The 24106-nt window shown below is 48.7% G+C and overlaps 1 protein-coding gene across 2 annotated transcripts; it reads left to right on the plus strand.

Annotated features, from left to right (window-relative positions):
* Positions 1-1866: 1866 nt before the first annotated feature.
* Positions 1867-24104, plus strand: LOC120748625 (alpha-2-macroglobulin-like protein 1). 2 transcript variants are annotated; one of them, XM_040055238.2, is made up of 36 exons: positions 1867-2004; positions 2415-2506; positions 3119-3302; positions 4211-4373; positions 4927-4979; positions 6929-6949; positions 7403-7574; positions 7976-8060; positions 9351-9462; positions 9753-9867; positions 10243-10352; positions 10854-11021; positions 11256-11486; positions 12144-12207; positions 12584-12729; positions 13010-13159; positions 13391-13543; positions 14112-14196; positions 15013-15127; positions 15637-15862; positions 15992-16118; positions 16702-16823; positions 17285-17339; positions 17970-18053; positions 18939-19115; positions 19244-19325; positions 20107-20263; positions 20467-20541; positions 20911-21073; positions 21457-21671; positions 21772-21987; positions 22092-22216; positions 22506-22596; positions 23308-23376; positions 23671-23773; positions 23900-24104. In XM_040055238.2, exons 2-36 carry the CDS (start codon positions 2448-2450, stop codon positions 23938-23940), a joined length of 4314 nt encoding a protein of 1437 aa, XP_039911172.1. In that variant the 5' UTR covers positions 1867-2004; positions 2415-2447; the 3' UTR covers positions 23941-24104. The 2 variants fall into 2 exon arrangements, with proteins under 2 accessions (XP_039911172.1, XP_039911174.1); XM_040055240.2 differs by lacking the exon at positions 6929-6949 and having other exon boundaries at positions 1873-2506.
* Positions 24105-24106: the final 2 nt, after the last annotated feature.

The following is a 24106-nucleotide window of genomic DNA, read 5'->3' on the forward strand; positions in this document are numbered from 1 at the left end:
CACACAGGAATCCAACCTAGCCCTTGCTGACACCATGAGGGGTAGCTTATGCAGGAGCCCATTATTGCAGAAGGAGGCGACACACAACCCCTCGCTACTCCTATGTGTATGTGTATACATACTCTGTGTAAAAATTACACATAGTGTCACTTCTGACTCAGTATCCACTGTAATTTCTGTTCCACTTTCTTAACAAGTCTTCTGTGACTTTTAAAATGTTCTTTATGATATTTAAACAGTAATATCTGTGATTTCTGGCTACTAGAGATCATTTGGAAGGAGGTAGCTGCCTTCCAAGAGAATTTAGGGGAAAAAACCCACTTTTGTACAAAACACATTGATTTCTCTTTGGCTGAAATCCCCCCTTCTCTGTTTAGAGCAGCAGATGTCAAACATCCCAGTCATTTTTTCATCCTTCACAAAATCGAGGGATTGTGGTGATTCAGGCTGGAGCTTGGTGGTGTGCATCCTTCCATTTAGCTTGTGATCAGCTCACTGCTCGAGCACTGAGAACTGCTGGCCACCAGGGTCACAAATCCACTATGGATGTGCCTCTTGCCTGTCTCTGGGCCTGGTGATGAACGGATCTGTGAGCTGAAGAAAGATCTTAGCACAGGACAGCCCCCAGGTACTGTGTGCCCTGTCACCAAGTCCTAGAGCGTGCAGAGCCCTGCTAAGAGGTGCTCCCTTCCCCAGTGCCTCCTGCCCACCAGGAGCAGGTCACTGTGCTGGTAGTAGGAGAAGGAGAGAGAACTGAGGCAGATGAATCACGCACACCAAGACTGTCACTTTGTTTTTGTTCCTCCTACATTTATTTAATCCTGTTTCATTGGAACTTGGACTGGGTGGGTTGCTCAGGGTGTAGCTTCCCAATCAGTGCCAAGTCCAGAACTTCAGAGGTGTTTTTTGCTCTCACAAAACAGCTGCTGGAGTCAGTAGGAGTCAGGGCGCTCAATACCTTTGCCATTGGGAGCCCCTGTGCTGTTATGAGGGATCTGGCTGTCCCCTGGAACTGCTGTGGCTCTGCTGGGAGCAAAAAATGTCAGCTGGGATTGTTCAACAGGCACTGTCTGTACTTTTTGAGACCCATGGAAAGAAATGAAGGGCAGCTTAGTGCCAGAGAATGATTCACGTTCTTGCTCCGGTTCCTGTTTGTTGTTTGTCCAGGTGCATTTATGCATTTTTCCCAGCTGCTGGCACCAGCAGCTCTGACCTGAACAAAGCCCATGGAGAGGGAGAGGAGAGAGAGGAGTTGTATCTGCCCATTATGTGTGTGTGCAGGAGTGAGCAAAAGAAAGCCCCCAAAACAAGTTTCCTGGTTATGGTCAGTCTGTACTAAAGCAACGAAAATGTTACTAGCCCCTACATGTTTAAGAGCTCAGTTTGGTACTGAAGAATAAGTGGTACATTTTGATATGAAATGACCTTGATACTAAAATTGAAGAGCTTCTTATTTTGAGAATAAGTAGTTTCAAGAACGAAATTATCTTTTCAATTATGGTAAGATACTCAGAAAAAAAAAGTTCAGTACAATCAGTGGACTAACATATATAAAATTAGCACGTGGAAAGAAGGCCCCAAATGAGATAGCGTGTGTTGCCATGACCCAGGGCTTGAGCACAGCCTTTTGGTAGCTAGTTAAGAGCCTGTAGGACTTCAGCCATGCAGGTTTTGACCTGCCTGACCAGTGTTTAGCCCTCATTTCCTCCACTGGTGAGGGTGTGAGTAGGTTGGCCTTGAAGTGGAGCTCAGAGTAATGTGATACAGCTGGGGTGAGTTTCAGCTGTTCAATTTTCTCTTCAAACTGAAATAGCTGTAGGGCAGAGGCAAGGTGGGGATTTAAGTCCTGCTTGCTCCCTGTGCTTTCCTCCTCTGTGAAGGAGCAGAGAACTATGCAAATATACTGAATTTGCACAAGGCCTGCTCTCTGTTTCAGGACTGAGACCTGCCTTGGGTGCTACAGGCTCAGAAAGCCTGGGGACAGTATGACCACAAGAGCTTACAGTGAGCTCCAGCTGGGTGCACATGCCAAGGGGTCATGGGACAATTCAGCAGCAGGCAAAACAATGGGACTTGGGCTGCAACTGGCCCAGCGAGCAGGGGCAGTGCAGTGAACAGGAAACAGGCTGCTGGTCAGCAAAATAAAAGGCACATTTGTCTGCATGATGCTGGTCTATCCACAGGGGAGTAGGAGAGCAGTGAGGCTGGAGTCCAAAAGGACTTGGATTGGCTGGGGAGCATCCTGGATGGTACAACCCTGTGCCTGCGGTGCTATAAATGCAGGAATGAGGTGGAGGGAAGGAAACCTTGGGGCTTTGTGTCTGCTTCCTGGGAGAAACAGCAACAGCAGGTATCCTGGAGTCTTTGGAAGGAGAGGAGCAGCATCCTAATTTCTCTCCTGACCAACCCTCCAGAGGAATCCACCACTTTGGGGTTCTCCCGTGAAAATGTGGACTCCCTTCCTCCTGAGCTGCCTGCTCTACACCCTGGGGATAATGGCACAACCGTAAGTGCCATTTAAAAATCTAGTGATTGATAGTTGTGAATGCTGAGGGAGGGGCCAGGATAGCAGGGAGAGAGCGTGGGACCCTGTGTGTCACCTCCTGGAAGGGCTAGACACGGGGTGGAGTGCAGAGCCTTGCTGTGAATGCAGGGCCCTCCTGAAGGTGGAAACTTCTCTCGTGGGTATGGCTGCAGTACAAGAACTGGGAGAGCACTGGTGGTGGGAACAAGAGTGAGAGACTGCAGTATGAGGTGGGATGAAGGGAAAGATGTAGGACAAAGTGAAGGGCAAATGAAAAGGGTTGCAAGGCAGGGGATGGATAAGCAAGATCTGCTGTCAGGGTAGTTGAAGAGCCATGTCAAAGCAAGAAGGGCAAATTCAGTTCTGTCACCTGGAAGTATTTGTCTTGTATTTATCTGAAATTAATTCTACACCTTCCTTCCTCCTTGTGCAAGGTTCTCACTCTGGCAGTCTGTCCCAGTCTCTCTAGCTGGGCAGCACCTCCTAGTCTCAGAGAGATGGCAAACTCTCCTGTCTCCTCAGGCCAGTCTTTTAGTACCAAGAGTGGGCAAGAGGGCTCCTGGGATGTGATGATATCTTGTTTCCCCACTGCAGGAGGTACCTGATCATCATTCCAGCTGCCCTGCCCTACCCCTCATCCCAGAGGGCCTGCTTGGACCTTCGTGGTGTTGAAAAGCCTATTCGTGTGGCCTTAACTCTTGTGCACCCATCTGGCAACCTCAGCCTGTACCGCAAGGTCGTCCGGAATGACTGGATCTTCGAGTGCACCAGATTTCAGGTCAGAGTCATTCCTGGCAGGGACCCCTGGCTGGCAGCTCCCAGCGTGCTCATTTGCCTCTCGCCAAAAAAGAGAGAATGAGGAAGACGGAAGATAAGAGGGCATGGAAAGGAGTGAATGTAAAGTCAGGGGGAATGTTTAGTGACAGTCTGGTGTCTTTGCTCCTTGTCTTTGTCTGTCTGCATGGTACTCTTCCTGTGGGATATCCTGGTGGCACACTGAGGGAAGGCTGCCCGGCCAGGCAGAGAAAGTCTGAGGAGGATGGATGGCTTAGAAGCACCCAAACGGCAGTCATGCAGCTCATTCTCTCCCCTGAGGAGGATGCACTGTCACAGCATGTTATTTGTGAATCTGTGATGCAGAAAGAGTCAGACCTCTCATCTCAGACAGCTTGTCTTCTTCCTTCCAAGCTGTTGTTTCTGGGCTTGAAAATGTCCTGGAGAACTAGGAAAGGCATGGAGGGCGTACACACAAGCTCAGCACATTTCTTTCTTATTTGCCAAACTCATGATCCGTATTTTCTTAATTTATACTGATAATAAGAGGGGCTTTCATTCTCTGTGACCCTCACACTCCAGGAAACAGAATTCTCATCACCATAGACATTTTCTTCCCCGGAGTTAAGTCTTCTCCATCTTGCTCCATGCAGATTCTAACAGTGGTCCCATGAAGGAGTAAACAAAATTTGTGTCAGAACAGACTTCTTTGTCTCTTGTCCAAGATCTACCCCAGCTGCTAAGCGTTGTTCCCTGTGCTTCCACAGACGTAGCCTTCAGCCACTGAGGGGACACCCTATGCTGGCCTCCAGAGTAAGATGGCAAAGAGCCTGGCATTGGAGTGCAGCTGAAGGCAGAAGAGCGCTGCTCTGATGCCTGCTAACCTAGGGGCTCTCCTCTTTTGTGTCCTAGGTGCCCCGACCTGCAGGCAGCCAGGAGGTGGCCGCTGTGCACCTGCGCATCTCCAATGGCCACTACTTCAGTGCAAGTGAAGAGAAAAAGGTCCTGATCCGCAAGGCTGCTACAGGCTCCTTCATTCAGACAGATAAGCCTGTCTATAATCCAGGACAGACAGGTGAGCAATGCACAGAACACCCTGACAGTGGCCCTGCCTTGACCCTCCCAGGCTTCGTTCCCAATTTCCTGTGGGTGGAGCGATGAGTGCTCTGTGCTATGTGGCCTCCATGGGGACAAGAGGGGGACTGCTACCTTCTGCAGTGAGGTATCCATGACCCATGTTTTAGCAGCAGGAGGGGGCTGGGAGAGGAGGCCTCACATGCTCTAGGAACAGAGCTGGCTTGGAAAAGGGAGCAGACCTGAACATGGTCTTCTTGGCCAGGGCTGGGTAGGACTGGTCTGCCCACACTGCAGACAAGGAAATGTAAGGATGACCCTGAGTGCAGCCCATGGGCAAAACCCTAAATTGTGAAGCAGCTGTGCTGCTGCCAGGTGTTTGGGGCAAGCAGAGGTGAGCAGGGCTGAGCAAAGGGCAAAAGGAGCTGCAGGGCAGGCACGGGGCTGCCACTAGGGCTGGGTGTGGAGCTAGGATTCTGGGATGAGACAAGTGAGGGGCAAGTCTGTTCCCAGGTGCACTCTGTAATGCACTTTACTCCATTTTCTCCCTCCAGTGAAATTCAGGATTGTGACACTGACCGAAGATTTTGCTCCTGTTAACAGCAAGGTAAAGCCTGTCTAAATGGAGGCAAGGAAGTCTCCAGGCTTCAGATGGTTCTGCTTCCTCTACCAGCCCCATGCCAGGGGGTCTGGGACAGTCCCAGCACCCAGGGTGGCCAATGCCAACCTTCGAGTAAACCAAATTTGAACAATTCCTGTTGACTGATGGCTCTGATGTTGCTCTCATAGGATAGCTGCTGGTTGATGGGAGGGTTAGAATGGTATTTGGGGAGTGTGCCACCATTCCCAGCTGGCTGAGTTAGCTGAGTGCACCTGGCCTTGCCAAAAAAGCAGGCAGGGCTTCTGGGGACCACTCTGTGGGTTGCTGGCCATGGGCATAAGTATCAGACAAAACTGTCTACAGACTTTGCCAGACTTGAAAATCCCCTCCCACAGCTCTGGAAAGCTCAGTGATTTGTGTAGTGTGTGCCACCTGAGGGTGGTAGGTGAGCCTGAAGCGAGATGCAAAATTTTAAGAAAAATTAATTAATATGGAGATGAATAGATCATAAGGAAGTGATCAGAAAAAATAAGAGAAAACCTTATAACGAAATTATACTGACTTGCTGCTGGCAGCAGCTCATTGTCCCCATGTCAAGGGAGTGACAAGTTGCCAGAGACTTGCATATGTGGTGGCCAGGAAACTGCAAGGCTAGTGCCATTCTCCTGCAAGCAATTATATCTGCAGCCAGCAGCTATAGCTATTTCACTCCTCAGTCCTCAAGCAATTTAAGGAGAGCCAACAGGAATTCATGCCATGACAATTAAATGCTGAAGGGCACGCATCAGGGGACTTGGATCAAATCCTTCTAGACTAAAATAAAGGGAAAGATTCTTCCAGCTTCTTTATTGCTGACATAATTTCCTCTTTTTTTTTTTGGCTATTGGTGAGGTCTTAGCATCACATAAATACTCCTTTCTTCTCCCCAAAGGGAAGGCATACATCTCATATTAATTAGATAATAAAGTATAAACAATACATTTGCTTCCGTGCCTACAATTGGTTCATGTACATACTTGACCGTAAATGCTTGATGTCTGTGTGAGCATAAACAAATGAACACTGTAACTGTTAATTATGCTGTGATGAAAATTCAAAGAGATCATGTTTAGCCCAAGTTATCATAAGGCTTTAAAGCTGTAATACATAATTTGTAAATTAGATGATTTGAAGCTAATATGGATGCTGTTCACCAGCAAGTTAACCTGCATTTTTTTTTTTTTTTTTTTATTTCAATAAAAACAGAGCTGCCCCAGATAACTTGTATGAAAGCTTAGAATGATGAATAATGTGAGTTACATGTCAGTTGCATGTTTACAGCCCGGTTACTCTCCCAAGCCTGCTCCTGCCTCCTTATGCTTTGTGCTTCCGAACTAGGGGCTCCTCACCAGTATACTGCCTCCTGGATGATAGATGCAGCAATATTAGAACAAACAGAGAATTAATGGGCCTATAAGGGCTGAAGTGTGTCCTCCTTTGTCCCTCCCTGTTACTGTCAGTTGCAGTCAGCATTAATTCGTAACTCCCAGCCTTACCTCCTATGCCAGGGATTTTAATGGAAGATGTATGGTTTATTCTTCCTATAGGTGATGCAGCTTTGCTAGTTATTGAGATACATATTACAAAACTGAGGCCATTTAATATTTGTGAATTTGGGATGATGGTATTTGAGAGTCTTCCTACTCTTCCCCATTTTAATACAGCAAATTCTCTCTTTCATGTCTGTAGAATACCTATTAAAATACATTTTAAATATTCAGAGATCAAAAAGCAAATCTGAAGAATAGCATAGATTTTTACAATTCCTTACTATTTCAAAGCAGTTGTCCTGCTTTCAGTAGGATTCTTGTAACATAATGTTTGTCACAGTACAGGGGCTGGGTGGGTAAGAGAAGTTTATATGCAGGTCGCTATATCATGCCAGTTTTTGACAGTGCTCTCTGTTTGCTTTGCAGTACTCCATGGTAGAAATCCAGGTGGGTGTTCCAGACTCCTCAAATGTTATGAGGAAAGGTATTTCAGTATAGATAGTACCTAGAATGCTGTCTTACTGGTTCGAGTTACTTTTCTTAGGCTCTATGCCTGCACATCCTCTGTCCAAATGCTTCTTGTTAACAGGACTTGATACAAATGGTTTGGCTTCATCCTTTCTACATTAGCTTTAGCTAATTTTTACCGTTCATCTTTACTGGAGACTAAATATCAGGACCTTCCATACCTTCTTTTTCTGTGGCTATACAGAGCAGAGTAAACTTGGGTGGGTTGGGTTTACCTCTGTTGGTGCTCCAGCATCACCATCTGGGCTAAAACCAGCAGGAACCTGTGAAAGTCTCTGAAATGTCTGATATGCATTTGAATCCAGTGGGCTCTGGGTAGAGAACAGCAAGCATTGCTGATGGCTGCCTCTTCTTTCCTTCCCTGCACCGCAGGACCCGAACCAAAACCGCATTGGCCAGTGGCTGGATGTGAGACCAAAACAGGGCATTGCAGATCTCTCTTTCCAGTTAGCTGCTGAACTCTCCCTGGGGACTTACACCATCAGTGCCCAGTCCTTCAAGTCCAGCTCAGTCCAGTCCAGCACCTTTAAGGTGGAGGAACGTGGTAAGGAGAATGAAGAAAGGGATGGAAAAAGTTTCTTGTTTATTGTTTGCCTGTCTGTATAAAATGTAAAGTTAAATATTGTAAAATGGGATTTACTGCCTGAGAGCTCTGACTGAACACAAATCTATGGGCAATATCAGAAATGAACACAAGGGAGATTGTGCTGTAGATTCTTGGAGAAGGTATCTTCTGGCAGATTGAGAATGCACTAAAGACCTCTGCAAGACTGTTGGGGGAAAAAAAAGGGGGGGATTCTTTCTTTGGCTTCCCTATTTTTAATTAATGCTTGCTTTTTACCTTGTTAACACATTCCTTCATGGGAACAAACTCTTCCCTTTTGTGATCCTGTGCCCAGGTAGTCTTTTGCCCTTGATGGAGTAACTCTGAGGTTTTTGTTCCAGTGTTGCAAAAGTTCGATGTTTTCTTTGAGGGACCAATTCAGATTTATGCTTCAGATAAGACCTTCCCCCTGCAAGTGTGTGGCAGGTAAGGAGAATGTTCAGGGGAAAGATTCCATCAAAACTGTGTCTCTCCTTCCATATGTCTCCTGTCTTTTCAATCCATCTGAGAGGTGGCTCAAGAGGGGTCAAATAGGGCCATTCTTTTAGAAGAATCCCAAATAGTTGAAGGGTCAAGCTAATGGGTTCTTCCTTGGGGAAGATGTACCCGAGCCGCCCATGAGAGAGAACATCCAGCTCTATAGGGAGACTTGCCCCAGGTAACAGATAACCTCCTCTGGAAGATGTGTCTGTCCAGCATTGAAAGATTTTATGTGGGGAAAGCACTTACCAGATATGGGACAGACATGGTGAGGTAAAGGAGCAGGAGCTTGCATTTCTTCAGGAGTTTATGCCTTTCCTTCTCACTCACATGCTACTAAATTTACTAGCTTCTTAGGAGCAGTAGATAAATTTCTCTAGTTATGTGGTTATCAGCAAAAAGTGAGCAGATATAGGTGGGAAGGAGGGCAGGACCTCTGACAGTATAAACACAGAAAGGGAGGACAGTGAGCTCAAAAGCACTCAAAATCTGGTGAGCTCATTTGTATTTGGGGCTGCATTATCTGGAGACTTTTGCCACTGATTGGTCTGACATAATTTTTCATTAATTGGGACAGTTACAATCAGGTCATATGAGGCTGTGGTAGTAAATAGTATACAGCACCCTACATTGCCAGGATGGGTCACAAATGTCATCTTTTTACCGATACCGTCAGGAGCATTGCTCCAAAGGGCAAGTCAGAGAGGAATCAAGCAAGGAAAGGCAGCAAAGCAGGCAGAGGAAATAACAAAATGTCTAAATCAGCAGAGCAGGTCTGATGATGGAAACAGGAGCCCTGATCATGAGATAAGCCCATAGTGAGGCAAGTCTGAGGTCACTCTGGGGCCCCATTACTGTAATTTGCTGTTGCTGTCTGCAGGGACACCCATTTCTGCTGCTTTCCGCGCACCCCCCCCCCCCAGCTAATATCTTCACTGAGTGGATAATCGGGTCCACTCCTTGTGTCTGCCTGCAATTCCAGGACAGCAAGTGCCCAGAAGTGGGAGGGCTCCAGAGCGTGTGGGTCTGCATCTGTTCCTTTGTTTCTGCATCTGTTGGATGCCAGACCACCCTATTGCACTCCCAAAGTACTCAAAGTGCTATATTTTAATTTGTGCCTGCCTGCTTGCCAGCTGCAGTAAGACCTCTGTCACGAAAGGCACCTGTGTGGAGCAATGTGCTGGAAAGAGCACACAGTGCCTCTGCCCAGCAGCTCCTCTGGTGTTCTCCCTGCAGGTACAGTTATGGGAAAGCAGTGCGAGGGACCATGCATGTGACGCTGTGCCAGAAAGCAAGGAGGTGGCCCCAGAATGCCAGCAAGGACATCTGTAGGGAATACAGCGGTCCCGTGAGTAAAATCCTGGAAGGTGTACGGGTAGTAAAGAAGCACCACACAGGACAAAGTGTCAGGGGCTGGGTGAACAGAATGAACTTCTCAGAGCCCTGTGCAGTCTGATCTTGAATGTTTCTGGGGATGAAGGATCCACCACCTCCCTGGGGAACATGTTCTAGTGTTTTATGAGTTCTGCCTTATTATTTGTTGTAGTTGATCATCATGAAAGAATGCCTAATCCCTTGTACTTCTGACCCCTTCCCTTCTCCCCAGCCCCTAATTATACCTACCACTCCCTATTGCAGACAGCAAGCAATGGGTGTTTCACCCCTTCTGTCAGCACGTCAATCTTCAACCTGACTCCCGGTGGGGAAGACAACAAACTTTATGCAGAAGCCTCTCTCCTGGAGATGGGCACAGGTACGCAGGGGCTCAGCAGGGAAGGTACAGGGGCAAGAGGAGCCATTCTGGGGGTCTGAGGGTTAGAGAGGGCACACCTCCCTTCTCCTCCCCGCTGCTGGGATCATCACAGGACATGGAGAGCTACTCTGCCAGCAGCAGGAGGATGAAGAGTGGCTGGGAGCTGGATGGGTGGTGTGGGTCCATGAGGCTGCAAACAGCTTAACAAAAGAATGAGCTGCTACAGGAGCAGCCTCCAAACCTTGAAGAATGTTGGGAAGGAAGTTTCAGACACTCTGCTAAGAGGGGTTGGGAATAACAAAGTGAGATTAAACTACTGTGCAGTAGTCACCTCTGGTACTGATCCTGCTTCCCTTGCACTCTGCATTCCAACAGGAGTGCAGATCAACACCTCCAGCCAAATTCTCATCTCCAGGACATCTGCAAGGGCAGTATTTGAGACACCCAATGAATATTACATCCCTGGAGTACCATACAGGGGGAAGGTGATTTTTTTTCTCTTGCTTTTTCACTCCCTGTCATTTGCCAAGGGGTATGCATCTGGTAAATCTACCTGGCCCAAAGCATTTCCTGGTCCTCAGACAGTGTAGGCTACCTTGCACTGTGTCACATTGCTTGACAGTGTGGCTACAGTTGCTGCATTTGAGGTTCCCTGTTGTGTTCACACCTCCAGCATCTGCTGAGAGCAACCAGTGGTGCCTCAGCAGGGATGCTGGGATGCAAGGATATCTCAGCTGTTGGCTAGGAGAGGAATTCCTCATGTTCTAGCCACACACACCTTTTGGAGCAGGCAGATTTTAACCATGCTCAGCCTCCCATTAGAGATGAGGGAGTTGTGCAATTCCCCAGTCTTCTTGGGGCCAGACTGAAGTCTGCAGGTGGCCTAGACAGGAAGGTCTATATTTGTCAGAGACAGGAAAGCTTTGGGCATAACCTTGGAAGAAATATCTGACTTTGGTTTTCCTACCTCACCTTGTTGTCACCAGATTAAGGTTCAGGATCACTATGGAACTGGTATCAAAAACAGGAAAGTTTATCTTGTGATAAGGTTCATGAGGCGTCGGTTTATCAAAACGTACATCACAGATGACAGTGGAATAGCATCGTTCAACCTCGACACGACTGCCTGGAACAGCTCATCGGTCTCTTTGGAGGTAAACACCACCTCCGCATGTGGGAAAGTGAGAATTCTTGAGCTCTACCTGTGCTCCCCTCTCCTGCCCTGCCGCCCCCAGCCAGCTCAGGCCTAGGCTCACCACACAGCTCTGCACAGAGCCAGCTGGAAAGGCACCAAGCCAGCAGCCTCTCCCAAACCAAGCTGATGACAGCCTAACAAAGCACTGAAGCATGAAACTCTTCATTTCTGTGTGTCTCTGGTGCCCTTTCAGGGGAGGTTCACTCTGGAGGAGCTCATGCGTACTCCTCGGAGAACTGACTTCAGTTACACAAACGCTTACCAACACCTGCAGCCCTTCCATGCCACAACCAAGAGCTTCCTGGACATACACCCACCCATGGAAACACTGCCTTGTGGGCTGAAGCAGAATGTCCAGGTGACCTTCACACTCAGCAGGGATGACCTGGGAGAAGACACCAGCCGTATAAGTTTTGCATATTATGTGAGTAAAGGTAGTAGATAACCTGGGGGGAAAGGCTGTACTGACAGGACCAGACCCCAGTGAAAAGTTGAGGATATAATTTACGGTCATCCCTGGAGGGATGACTGACTGCTAAACCTTGTTCTCAGGGGACTGGGTGGATGCTACACCTGGTGGGGCTCAGCCTGGTCACACCATGATCCTGGTGCTGGGGCTCCAATCACCTCCATAGATAGGAGGAGGTTTGTCTTTGTAGCCCATCGCCCCGTTAGCCTCTGCCAAGGCTGCAGCTGGAAGTGTCTTCTCCCTTTAAAACTGGATGGGGTATCCCCTTTTCACTCTGGTTATCAAACAGCTTCTCAGTGGAAATGGATTTTGGTCTGGTCTGGAAGCCAGCCTACTAGAGGAGAAACACTTTAGTTATCACTCGCCAATCTCCAGTGAAACCACTACCCATCCATTGTCCTCACTGAACAATCTAAACCAGAGACTCCTGTGTTAAATCTTCTTCTCCCAGCTCTGATGTCTGCAAATCTCCTCAAGTCTGGGGTTGGATTGAGCCCATAGTTAATTTGGGGGGTTTCATTTTGCTTTTGAGAGCAAGATGCACATAGGTAAGCATGCATGCACTCTGGTGTCAAACAGCAGTCTGCTCATCCCTTGTACCTCCTCCTGCAGGTCACTGGCAAGTCTGGAATTGTTGTCAGGGGCCAGAGGAATATCCAGATTGGGAAACTGAACAGTAAGTTGTGGCAGAGAAGTGGAAACAGTTGCACCCAGTTGGTTTCTAGGTTGGATATGAGAGTTGCCAGAGTTCCTCCCAAATTCCCTCAATCTATAGGTCTGGAGCAGTCAGCAAACAGGACAGAGGGAGGCTGAGGAAGCAATTGTGTCAGCTGTAAGAAGGCAAAAAAAACCAGAATGAAATGGTGGTAGGAGGAGAGGCTGGGAGGATGTAGGGGAAGATGGAGTACATAGGGTCAGAGAATGGAGGGAGAGGGCAGACAGTGCAGCGGCAGGAATTGGTTTGATATTTTGAGATTATATAGCACAAAAAGAAGGGCAGAAGGAGGTCTTGGTGGGCCTATGATGAAAATATTCTGCCTTTCCTTTCTTAGTGTTGAAGGGCTCGTTCTCCATCCCTTTGACTTTCACTGCCGACTTGTCCCCATCGCCTTCCTTAGTGGTGTATGCCATCTTCCCCAACGGAGGGGTCACAGCTGACAGCATCCGTTTGGATGTTGCCTTGTGCTTCCAAAACCAGGTGAGACTCATCTCTGTGGCTGGGGGAGAGCTGGTGAGCAGAAGTCAGGAGGCCTGAGGGAAGGAGACCCTCAGGTCCTTCCAAGAGAGAACTGGGCAGAAAAGATGGCATGGGTATTTGCAGCACAATGCCCAGGGACCAAGAAAGCTTCAGCAGTGACTTCTGATAGCAGTGGCTGAGCAGTGGAGATTCCAGCTAGTCTTCCTCTTTCTGTGTGTGCCATCTGTCTGTCATCCTCCTCACACCTTTTTCATATTCCTTTCCTGGTGTGTTGCTCCAGGTCAAGGTAGGATTCCCAGATAAAGAAGCCCAAGCAGGGTCAGCAGTGCAGCTCCAGCTGCAGGCAGCGCCCGGCTCCCTGTGCGCAGTCCAGGCAGTGGATGAAAACATGTTCTCCACCAGACCAGATCGTGAGCTGACCAAGCAAATGGTGAGTGTGTGTGCAACCAGACAAAACCTTGGGAGTGATGGATGAGCTGGACGAGGCAGGCAGGGGCTGTGGCAGGGCGAGCTGGATGAGGAGGTCTGTATGTGAAGGAGAAAGCAGGGCCTGCCTAGGAAGAAGGACAGGAACTGATGTGCATGCTAGGGGAAGATGGAGTGAAGCATCTGGAGGTATCTGCTCCTTGCCCAATCCTTCCCTGCCTGTGAGTTTCCCTAGGTCTACGGTTTGTTCCCTGCTGCCTACCAACGTGGATACCCTGCCCAAGTAGAAGAGCATTCAGATCACTGTTTGCAGCCCCAGTCCTTGTCGTCTCTGCTACGAGGAAGGCCACAGAATTCCTTTCAGCCTGACATCTTCAACCTCTTCCGGGTAATCACCCCATGATATTTCCCAGAGCTGTTGCAATTATGAGCATCTGAGGTGTTTCCTCCCCAAGCAGTTTGAGAAGGCCTTTTCTCCTCCAGAGAGACCCTGCTGCCTGCCCCGACTGAACAGTGTTGTCTCAAAAGATGTACAACCCCACTGAGTAGGAATACCTGTCTTTCCTTCCACACATGCACAAAGCAAACTGATGAAATGCTGGACCATCAAGCTCCATTTTTTTGGACTTCAGTGGGAATGAGGAATGAGGTCCTGAGCTGTGTACTGTTTGTCCACAGTATTAGAGAGAAGAGAGGCAGGGAGCAATCCCAAGCATTAGACCACAGATTGTTGACATGGCTTAGCTGTTAGCCTGCTCTTTGCCACAGTTTTGGGCAGTTCCCAGGCAGTCCTGTTGGTGTCCTTAGGGCAGATGTCCCCTATGCGTCCCTCAGCACTGTGTCACTGAATTGTCCTGACCCCCATGGTTTCCAGAGTAATTTTGTAGAGCAGCTGTCAATCTTCCCCACTTACAGATGATTTTCTGCTTTCTCTGCCCTCCTTCTTTTCCTAATAGAACATGGGACTGAAAGTTTTCTCAAACCTTGTAATCAAGAAGCCCTCTCAATGCTCTCGTCGGGCGGATAGGAAGACAATCACAGGTGAGCTGCACTTTGAGCCTACCTGGGACATGAGATCACATCAGGTGGCAGAGCTCTCTGATCTTTGGAGTTTGCTGGTGGATATTGTCTCTCTTAGGAGTATCTGATGCTGCTGCCACAGTCTAGCTGCCTAGTCCACCAGACTCAGTAGGAGTGACCCAGTACCTATAAAAAAGGGCTATATAAAAAATGTCATACCTGGATGTTCCCTGACACTAAAGGGTGGCACTCCCTTTCCTCGCAGACAAACCCAAGTGGGGCCCAGGATTGGTTTCCCATTGTCTATTGTCATTCCCCAGGCTGTACTGAGACCCAGCTTCTGTCCCCACTTTTGGCCACAGAGAGTCATGTTCTTCCTCTGTGTCTCAGTTTGCACTTGATAACTGTACTAAGCTGGCTCATGTGCCTGCTGGTATTTAAACCATTGCTTGCTGTGGAATGTGAGTTTTGTGCAGCAAGCAAATAGTACTATTACTCCCAGAATTATAGAAGCATTGGTTAAAATGGCTCTCTGGAGGTTCTTAGTCTCTTAAGCAACAACTCTGGGTCAGGTCAGGAAAGGGCTTTGTGTAACCAAGTCTTGGCAACCTCGCAATTGGCTCACTGCAAGCTGCTTCTCCTGCTATCACTCTCTTTACCCTTAATTTCTAATCTCTCTCATTAAATCAGTCCAGCCCCTGGTGCTTTCCTCTGCCAGATTCTCCTCATGTCCCTCTTACTGCTTGTTTTCCCTCCAGCTCCACTAGGGCTAGGCTGCCTATGGTTGGCAAGGTTCACCTCTCCCACTCTGGTGTGATTCCTTCCTCTTTCTTTCAGGGGTGCCTTCTACAGAAGACCAAAGAACCACTGAGGAACAGCCCAAATTCACAACTCACAGAAGATTTCACAACTATTTCCCTGAAACTTGGATCTGGAATGTGTACTCTGTTGGGTAAGTGATTCCTTACTTTACAAATGGACAGAAGGATGACCCTTTGCTGTAGAGACTTGGCTGACTTGAGTTTGTGTAAAAGAGGCATAAAGAGAACTCTGCATGGAAATTATGTGGCTCTTCCCTGCATTTGTAGTGTGTCAAACTGGTAGACTGTGAGGTGCAGAACTGAAGTGTATACTTAAAGAACAGGAGTACACTTCCAGACCAAACCACCACGAGTGTACAGAGCTGGAATGCTTGGGCAGTGTCTTGCTTCAGAGAAGGACATTAAAGCCATTACTGATGCCATTCAAAGAGGGTTTATGGCTCTAGGAAAAAAATTGCTGAGAAATGCCTTGCTGTGAGCCACTGGAGCAAAAGTCATTGGCAATCCAGCAGAGGTTAATCCAAGCATGAGGACCTGTGTCACCTCCCTCCGCAGGGCCATGAACACTCCTCATTGCATCTCCTTCCCTCCCCACTAGCAGATGAATCTCTTCATGCAAGTTCTCTTCTCTTTCTCTCAGTTCCAATGGCAGCAGGAATGTCTCAGTCACAGCCCCTGCTGCTGCTGCAGAGTGGAAAGTCAAGATGTTCTGCTTGGCTGGGAGGGGGTTTGGCTTTGCCCCAACCACGAGTCTCAGAACAGTTCAGCCCTTCTTTGTGGATGTGACGCTGCCGGATTCCATCATCCGTGGAGAGACCTTCCTGATGAAAGCCACTGTCTTCAGCTACCTGCAGCAGTGCATACAGGTGTGTGCCTGTGCACAGGTTGCACTGTGTGGGACAGGCCTACTCTGCCCTCCAGTTTTGGAGCTCATTGTGCCAAGCCATCTCAGCTGGGGGTGCCCAGTCACTTACCTGCATCTGTCATTCCCTCAGGTCCAGGTGACCCTGGATAAATCCTCAGACTTCCAGGTGGAACCATGTCAGACTTGCAGGGACAAGGAGTGTCTGTGTGCAGAGGAGTCCAAGACCTTCATGTGGAATGTGACAGCAGTCCAACTGGGTATGGCAGCAAAAAGGGACTGGTGGTGGGGAACCCTAAAACTGAAGTGAAAGAGTGTGGGAGGTCCACAGAAATTGACAGAGCCAGGTCTCCTCTGAACCCTGAAGTTTGTCCTTAATGGTGCCAACATGTAATCCATTATGTTTGCTTTCTTTCTCTCTTCTTAGACAGACCCACCAGAGAGGGCAGGAACTCCTGGAGAGGAGTTGTGGAGGAGAGGGCTGTGGGACCAGCCGGAGAGGAAGAGGCTGTGTGGATGTGGGTGGGGGAATTCTGTATTGCTGGTCCTGTGTTTCCTGTGCAGTGGGAAGGGTATGCTGGGTTCCAAGGGCTGTTGGACCCTCTGTTGTTCAAGTTGTACTGCGGTGCAGTGAAGTCACTGCTGGTGAGATGTTACTGAGTTTCCTCATGCTCAGGGCGTCTGAACAAGCTGTCAGCGCTGGCTGGCTCTCCTCTACTGGCCAAACTACCGAGGCCATGAAGACCAACAACCGAAAGCATCTCGGGCTACTATTTGTTATAGAAAGTTTACTCCATTTGGCCAGAGGTATAAGAAAAGGACTCTGTTGAATTTGTTTGCTAGGGACTCTGAATGTCTCAGTGAGGACAGAGGTACTGGACACCACATCACGGTGTGGGGGCTGGAAACCCTTGCCAGCTGCCGTGAGGGGGAGGCACACACTGACCAAACGCTTGCTGGTCCAGGTCAGTATGAGAAAAGCCTCACTCGTGTCTATGAGATCCCTGCCCAAGGGGCAAGGCAGACTGAGGCAGGGTAATAGTTTTATCACCTCAAATTTTGGCCAGCAATAGTATAACAAAGCTGTGGCTTAGTTCACTTTATTTCTCCCAGGACCTAGCCAAGACTATTCTTGCAGTGCTCTTTCTTGAGCTGCATTCCCATGTCTGTGTTTCCCCCTGTACCTTTCCCTCTTTTTCATGCTGTACCTGAGCTTTTGTATATGCTCACTGGCCAGAGAGCCCTGTCCCTCAGGCTTACTCTTGATCCTTTGAGCAGTGAAGCAGGCAGACCTGCCAAAAATGAGGAGGGTGGAGTCCCTGACCTCTGAATTCAGACTTGAACTTGCACTGAAATGTTGCTGTCATTTGAGAATTTTGTGTATTTTTGTTTCTCCTGTCCCATGTGCATGTTTCTGCCCCGGCAGCCAGAGGGTGTGTTAGTGGAGAAGTCCTACAGCTCCCTTCTGTGCCCAAGAGGAGGTATGTGCCTGAGATGAGGTGTGTTCACAGCCTGAGTGGGTTCTGCAGCCTGAAATAGCTACACCTGAAAGTAGAACTAAACTGTGGGAGGTCTCATGAAAGAATGTTTTGAAATTGTTTTTCACGTAGGAAATTTCACTTCCTATCAGCCACGAACGAATAAGAAATATTACTGCCACATGTGCTGTCCTACTGAATTTGCTGCTGAGTATAAGTGGTAAAATCCTGCTCTGTAGTCTCCTTCCCACGGTGCAACCTTTGGGTGTTCCTGGGGCTTGATAGTCACCAGTGAGAGATGCTCCAACCCTCCCACCCTGACCCTGCAGCATTACAAATCTCACCAGGATGTCCTCCAGTTGGGTGATGCCCAGCTGTAAATCTTGTGAGCCTTCTGCAGTGTAGTGAATTGAGCTGAAGTGAAGCTTGGTGGGCCCTCAGCCCCACCAGCAGCTCTCACGTATGGCCTAATCTGAAAAGTGTCCAGGCAATGCATCTTGGTGCAATGACCAGCACAGCCGGTGTGAGCAGGATGTAGGCAGTGTCCCACTTGCCTGGTACAGTCTTGTCTCTCCAGTTAAAAAGCTTTTGGCTTGGTTTTTCATGCTGCACCTTTTATCCCACTGTTATCAGGAAACGTGGCTGAAGAACCCATATCCCTTCGCCTCCCTGATGATGTAGTAAAGGGATCTGCCAGGGCTTTCATTTCTATCACAGGTAAGTGACTTCTGCTGTGGGTTCATAGATTGCTGGTACCAAAGAGCAAGGCTTAACTTGGTGTCAGAGGATCCACTTGACAAGAAACTGCCCAAAAGAGAGGATGCTGTGTTTCTATTCCCTGCAAACGCCAGGCTTTCAGATACTTGGCTTTTGTGGGAAGAGTATTCTGCACAGGAGAATAATCCTTCTTTCTCTAGCTAGGACCTTGAAGCAGAGACTCTAGGACCTTGGCTATTTCTGTGTAGATACAAACAGTAAAACTCAAAACCATGCTACAGCAGGAGCTCCTGGAGAAAAATCTTTCTCAGCATTATAAAGTTGCAAAAGAACACTTTGGAGAGAGTACTGAGACTGGCCATACCTACCATTAAATACATCTATTTGTATTGCCGGCCAGAACTGGTATGAAAGCCAGGCCTGGCATAAGTAGCCAGGAATATTATGCCACAGAACCCCAACTGAGGAAACAACACAAGGCGTTTCTGACTGGCTGGAGGGTATACAGACACCTTCACACCATCTGACCAGCACCCCTGCTGGTATCCTCACATTTTGGTGCTTGACATATGGCCAGGTAGAGCAGGCCTGGCTAAAGACCAGAAGCATTTCAGCTTTCCCTGAGTGCTGTTATATTTGCTTGTCTGTATGACACAGACTGAGGAGAAGAAGTTCTCCAGGCACTTCATAGTGTAGTCATGATGCCAAGCTGGAAGGAGCCAAAGCAGTCGCCACTCTCCATTTTGAACTCAGTTGTTTACTCCTCTTTCCTCCTTTCCCCAGTGCTTTCCTCCTGCTGGGACAAAGCACTGTTATCCCCTGCCTGGCTGAAAAGGCACCTCCAGTCATACTTACACTTTCTTTGTTTCTTACACCCTTGCATAGGTGACCTCATGGGGATGGCACTGCAGAACCTGGACCACCTGGTGCAGATGCCCCACGGCTGTGGGGAGCAGAACATGGTGCTGTTTGCCCCCATTGTCTATGTGCTGCAGTACCTGGAGAAGACGAGGCAGCTGAGCCCTGAGATCAAGGACAGGGCAACAGGATTCCTGCGCAATGGTGAGTGCAACAGGCCCCCCCTTGTCCCTCTGCCTTCCCCTGTGTACCTCTTGCCCTTGCAGGCACTCTGTCAGCACTGTCCCTTCTGTGTTACTGTGCCATATTAATCACTGTTCCTGTCTCACCAGGGTATCAGACACAACTTCTTTACAGGCACAGAGATGGCTCCTACAGTTTCTTTGGGCAGAAGGAAGGAGAAGGAAACACTTGGTAAGCACTGCAAATATCCCTCACTTCTGATTTTTTCTGTCTGGGTCAGAGCACCTAATGTAGCTGAGAAAGCTGACAAGATGTTCCTTCTTTGGTGTGGAGACAGAAGAAATTCTTTGACAGGGAGAGTCTGAGGCACTTGAGCCACTTGAAAAAGCAGTCAGGCAAGGCAGCAGAGCTCCTGGGAAAGTGGAACAGCAAAGATGTTGTCCCAGGGAATGAAAGGTCTTTTTTTGGCTCTATGCCCCTGCTGTTGACCTGTAGGCAACACCAGTTCATGCTACTGGTGACCTGGCAGCCAAGAGGGGTACACATGTCTGGAAAAAAATCATGTGAGAGCAATAAAAAATCCTCTCCTCACTGAGTGGAGGGGAGATGCCTTGGCATGACTTACACCTATGGTCCTTGGCTAAGATGAATGGAGAAAGGAAGGGAGGAAGAAAATGGGGAATTCCAGATTGTCTCTAGTAGTTTGGGGAAGATGAAGTGGAACAGGTAAGAGTAGAAGGAGTAGGAGGGTTTTCACCTGCGAAATGACTGGGTAAAGCACTAAGCAGTACATAAGTAGTATATCTTTGGAGACAAAGGCAGGGAGATGAACCACTGGGGTGGGTCCTATGGACCATTTCCATTTTTAGATTAACTTTTTAAATGAAAATTACTCTTTTTTGCACCCCGACTATGTCACGAGTTCAGGGGCAAGCACCAGGAGACCTCTGACTATCTCTTTGCCTTTTTTTTTTTGTTTGCCTCTTTTTCTCACAACTTATCTTCTTCCTAGGTTGACAGCTTTTGTCCTCAAGAATTTTGCCCAAGCCAGAAAATACATTTATGTAGATGACAAGAACATCCAGGATGCCCTACGCTGGCTAGAGCTAAACCAGCTCCCCAGTGGCTGCTTTGCCACCAAAGGGAACTTTTTCCACTCCTCCCTAAAGGTACTAGTGGGCCAGGGCGGGAAGCACTGCTGGGGAAATACTGGATGGAGTAATGACAGCAGAAGATTGTGGGATCCCTAGAAAGTCATTCTGCAACCTGTGCAAGGTCTAAAGAGAGAGAAAACACAAGAGGAATGCTTTTCTTTCTGAGGAGCGGGCCCTCCTAACACCTCATAAGAGTGAACACTGCGTTCCCTTCACAGGGCAGCAGGGATGATGAAATCTCTCTGGGGGCCTATGTCGCTGCAGCACTGCTGGAGATGGGTCTGCCACTGCAGGTGAGCACCCTCTGCTCCCTCCTGCTCTCCTGGGCGCCACCACGGGGATATGCCAGCTTGTGATTTTGGTGTTCCCCAGGCCATGAACTGGGAGGGAACTTCTGGGAATGAGTCAATGTTTGGCCAAATTATGAAGTCGTTCCTCAAAAAGAGCCGGTGTTGTGAAACTCGCCTGATGCAACAGCGCGTGGTGGAAATGGCTCCCAGTGCACACCGGGGCTGCACTACCTGTTTACTGAAGACAGTCTGTAATTTAATGGGTTACTCTGGAGCTACCTTGGGAAGACATAGCATGGCTCCCTGGAATGAGTTCCCCAGCCCCCTGTTTCACCCATGTCAGAGTTTGGCGCGTATCTCCTCCCAACACAGGGCAAGCTGATGCAGACTACTCTCCGCTGCCTGCAGAAGGTGGTTCACAACATCACCAACATCTACACAGAAGCCTTGCTGGCCTATGCCTTTGCCCTGGCTGGGGACTATGAGACAACACAGGAGCTGCTGTACAAACTGGAGGAACAGGCCATCAAATCAGGTGCTGCCTGCTGGGATTCTGGACGAATGTATGCCCAGCTACAGCAGTCAAAAATGATATATGTATTTATAGATATTCCTTGTATTTGTGCAGTAACTGCATTGTGTGAGTGAAAATACAGTAAGGTATTTCACAAGCTGTGAGGGTGACTTTAGCAACAGTTTCCTTAGACTGGAGGATTTCAAGATCTCTCTGAGGGAGGAGGTAGGAGTCTATGAGCTAAAACAAGATGAAGCCTTGGAGAATAAATTCAAGAAAGCAATCCTGACCTGAGTACAGGGAGCTGTACTGAGGGAGCCCTGAAAGCACTGTGGGGTTTGTTTCCTCTTAAACCCAAATTATGTCCTCCTTAAGCAGCCTTCATAATCCTTTTCATTCTGAAGGAGGACAAATCCACTGGAGCCCCAGGCCAAGCTCTCCAGCTTCCACAGACTTCTGGCCTGGTACTCAGTCCGTGGACATAGAGCTGACAGCCTACGTGCTCCTGGCCTACCTCTCCAAGCCACGGGTGCACGCGGGTGACATGACAACTGCGGCTGGCATCGTGGCATGGCTGACGCGGCAGCAAAATGCCTACGGGGGTTTTGCCTCCACCCAGGTAACCCCGTGGATCCTTTCATACTTGGCAGCACAAGTCCTCTCGGTCAGCTCCATTTTGGCTGGTGCTTTCAGAGGAGTGACCGTCTCTCCCACTCCAGGACACAGTGGTTGCCGTGCAAGCCTTAGCGAAATACGCAGCGAGGTCGTTCAGCACGTGGGGCCAGGCAGTGGTGAGGGTGCGGTCGCAGAGGGCCTTGGGGAAGGCGTTCCAGGTCAGCCGCCAGACGCGGCTGCTGGTGCAGCAGGCCGCGCTGCCGGAGGTCCCGGGGCAGTTCCTGGTGCAGGCCCACGGCAGCAGCTGTGTCTTCGCCCAGGTGAGGAGGTGGGAAGAGCGTGGAGAGAGGAGGACTCTGCCTCTTTTCTCCTGCATGAGGTCATGCCTGGCCTGTCTTTTCTGCTGCTGGCCCTTATCCTGCAGGCGGTGCTGAGGTACCACGAGCCTTCCCCACGGACTCCCGTGGTCTTCACGCTGCGTGTCAGCACGGAGCTGACCAACTGCAGCCAGGCAAATCCGCGTGTCCTCGCCGTCCATGTCCTCGCCAGGTGACTCCAAGGGCTGTGTCCTCCTCCAGCAAGTGGAGTGAGCTTGCAGCCGGGAAAGTCTCAGGGCTCCGATGGAGAGACCTGGCCCTTGGGGTGAACAGGACAGAGGGTGAATCGGGCAGGTGGAAGGCTTGGAGGGGGAGGTGCTGGATAACTCCTGTGAGAGGGAGTAGTGGCTGCCGTGCCCCCCTCCCAGATGGGATACCTCGCTCAGGATGTGGTGGTGGAGGGAAGAGGAGCTGGGAGAGCACTGTCCTCACGGAGTTAACCTCTGTCTTTTGTTTTCCAGCTACATCGGGAGCAGAGTCACATCCAACATGGTGATCATAGAGGTGTCCCTGCTGTCTGGATTCATCATGACTTCCAGATCCAGAATGTTGGTAAGAACCTTGGAATATGAAAACCTAGATGTGATAAATGGATCCTGCCTGCTTAATCCTGCTGAGAATTGTTCATTTCAGGCCAGGCAGTAGCTAAATTTGCAGGGGACCTTTGCTGTTGCAATTGCATCAAAACTTCTTGTTTTCCTACAGCCCCCACAAGGGAGATCAGAAGTGGTTCAGCTTCTCCCACTGACAGTATTTGGACTTGGGCCAAGAACAAAGTGTACTGCTGGGTGTGCTGATGCCAGGACTTGTTTGTCAGAAATTCTTAGACAGGATTTTTCAGAGATACCCTAGCTCTAGCTACAAAGATTCTTTTGTTTTCTAGTTAAATAATAAATTAAATCGCAGCCCCCACACAGATCTTTAAAAGTGGTGAAAAACTCAGTGAGATGAATTAGGATCTCTACTGGTGCCTGCACCCATTTACTGACCAACATGTCAGTCAGTACTCCCCACGCAGCTTTTGGGCCCTGGAGAGGGGGGATTCCTCTGCCCTGGGCAGGGTCAGCGTTGTTCATACCTGAGATGATCACAAGGGATGTCCAAGAGGGACTAGCAAAGATATAACCAGTAAAGCCCTTAGGCACAGTTCCACACAGAGTCCAGCTCTGTACCTTCCCTTCAGTAAAATGCTGGGTCCCTCAGGTCAGGAATCCCCAAGGAAAATGCTCACAAATTTCATTCTATTATTGTTTCCTATCCTAGCTGGAGAACAGAACCATCGTTAAGAAAATAGAAGTGAAAGCTAATGTGGTCTACGTTTATCTGGAGAAGGTGAGTGAGAGCAAAAGCATTTGGTGTGGCACAATGAGAGTAAAAGGTGAAAGGACAAAGCTGTGTGAGAACCTGAGGCTGGTCTAGGTAAAAAGAAAAGAGCACTGGTAAAATTGGGGTAAAATTGTAATTGGATTAGAATAGTGCTATTCCTCACACAATACTTCATTTTGAACTCCAGAATCTCTAATGGATTAGAGAAATGTAGTGCAGGAAAAAATTCAAATCAGGGAAGATTAAGATGCTGTGACTTCTTTCCCCCTTTCCTTGCTAATTTCCTTCCATCTCCACTAGCTCAATGATGAATCTCAGACTTTCATTCTGCAACTGGAACAAGTAATTCAGGTGAAGAACCTGAAACCAGCCAGCATCAAAATCTATGATTACTACCAGCCAGGTGGGTTGCAGATTTCCTACTCTTCTGGGGTGGGGAGCTGGGTCCCTGATTCTTTGGCTGGGGAAAGACATGCAGTCTTCTCTGTGTGCACCCATGTGTAATCATCCCCCTCATTTCCCTTTGCAGAGGAGCAAGCCTTGGCTGAATACAGTGCTGTCTGTAGTTGAGGTAGGCAGCAAGTTCCTGCGTGACACCAACAGCAGCATCAGGAGATGGTGGGTCTTGGGTGGGAAACACGGAATACAAAGACAGGAAGGGGAATGGTAAGCATTGGGGAACATGTACCCAGCAAGAAACAGGAAGTATCTGTTTCTACAGCTATGGATCAGTTTT

This window comes from Hirundo rustica, chromosome 2, assembly GCF_015227805.2.
Source record: "Hirundo rustica isolate bHirRus1 chromosome 2, bHirRus1.pri.v3, whole genome shotgun sequence".
Taxonomy (NCBI): domain Eukaryota; kingdom Metazoa; phylum Chordata; class Aves; order Passeriformes; family Hirundinidae; genus Hirundo; species Hirundo rustica.

What these genes read in the sequence shown, in the direction of transcription:
- LOC120748625 (XM_040055238.2), top strand. Translation starts at nt 2,448, where the DNA reads ATGTGGACTCCCTTCCTCCTGAGCTGCCTGCTCTACACCCTGGGGATA. An exon ending in TTGCTCCTGTTAACAGCAAG is followed by an intron (nt 4,980 to 6,928) that starts GTAAAGCCTGTC and finishes TTTGCTTTGCAG; the next exon opens with TACTCCATGGTAGAAATCCA. An exon ending in GGAACAGGCCATCAAATCAG is followed by an intron (nt 21,074 to 21,456) that starts GTGCTGCCTGCT and finishes TTCATTCTGAAG; the next exon opens with GAGGACAAATCCACTGGAGC.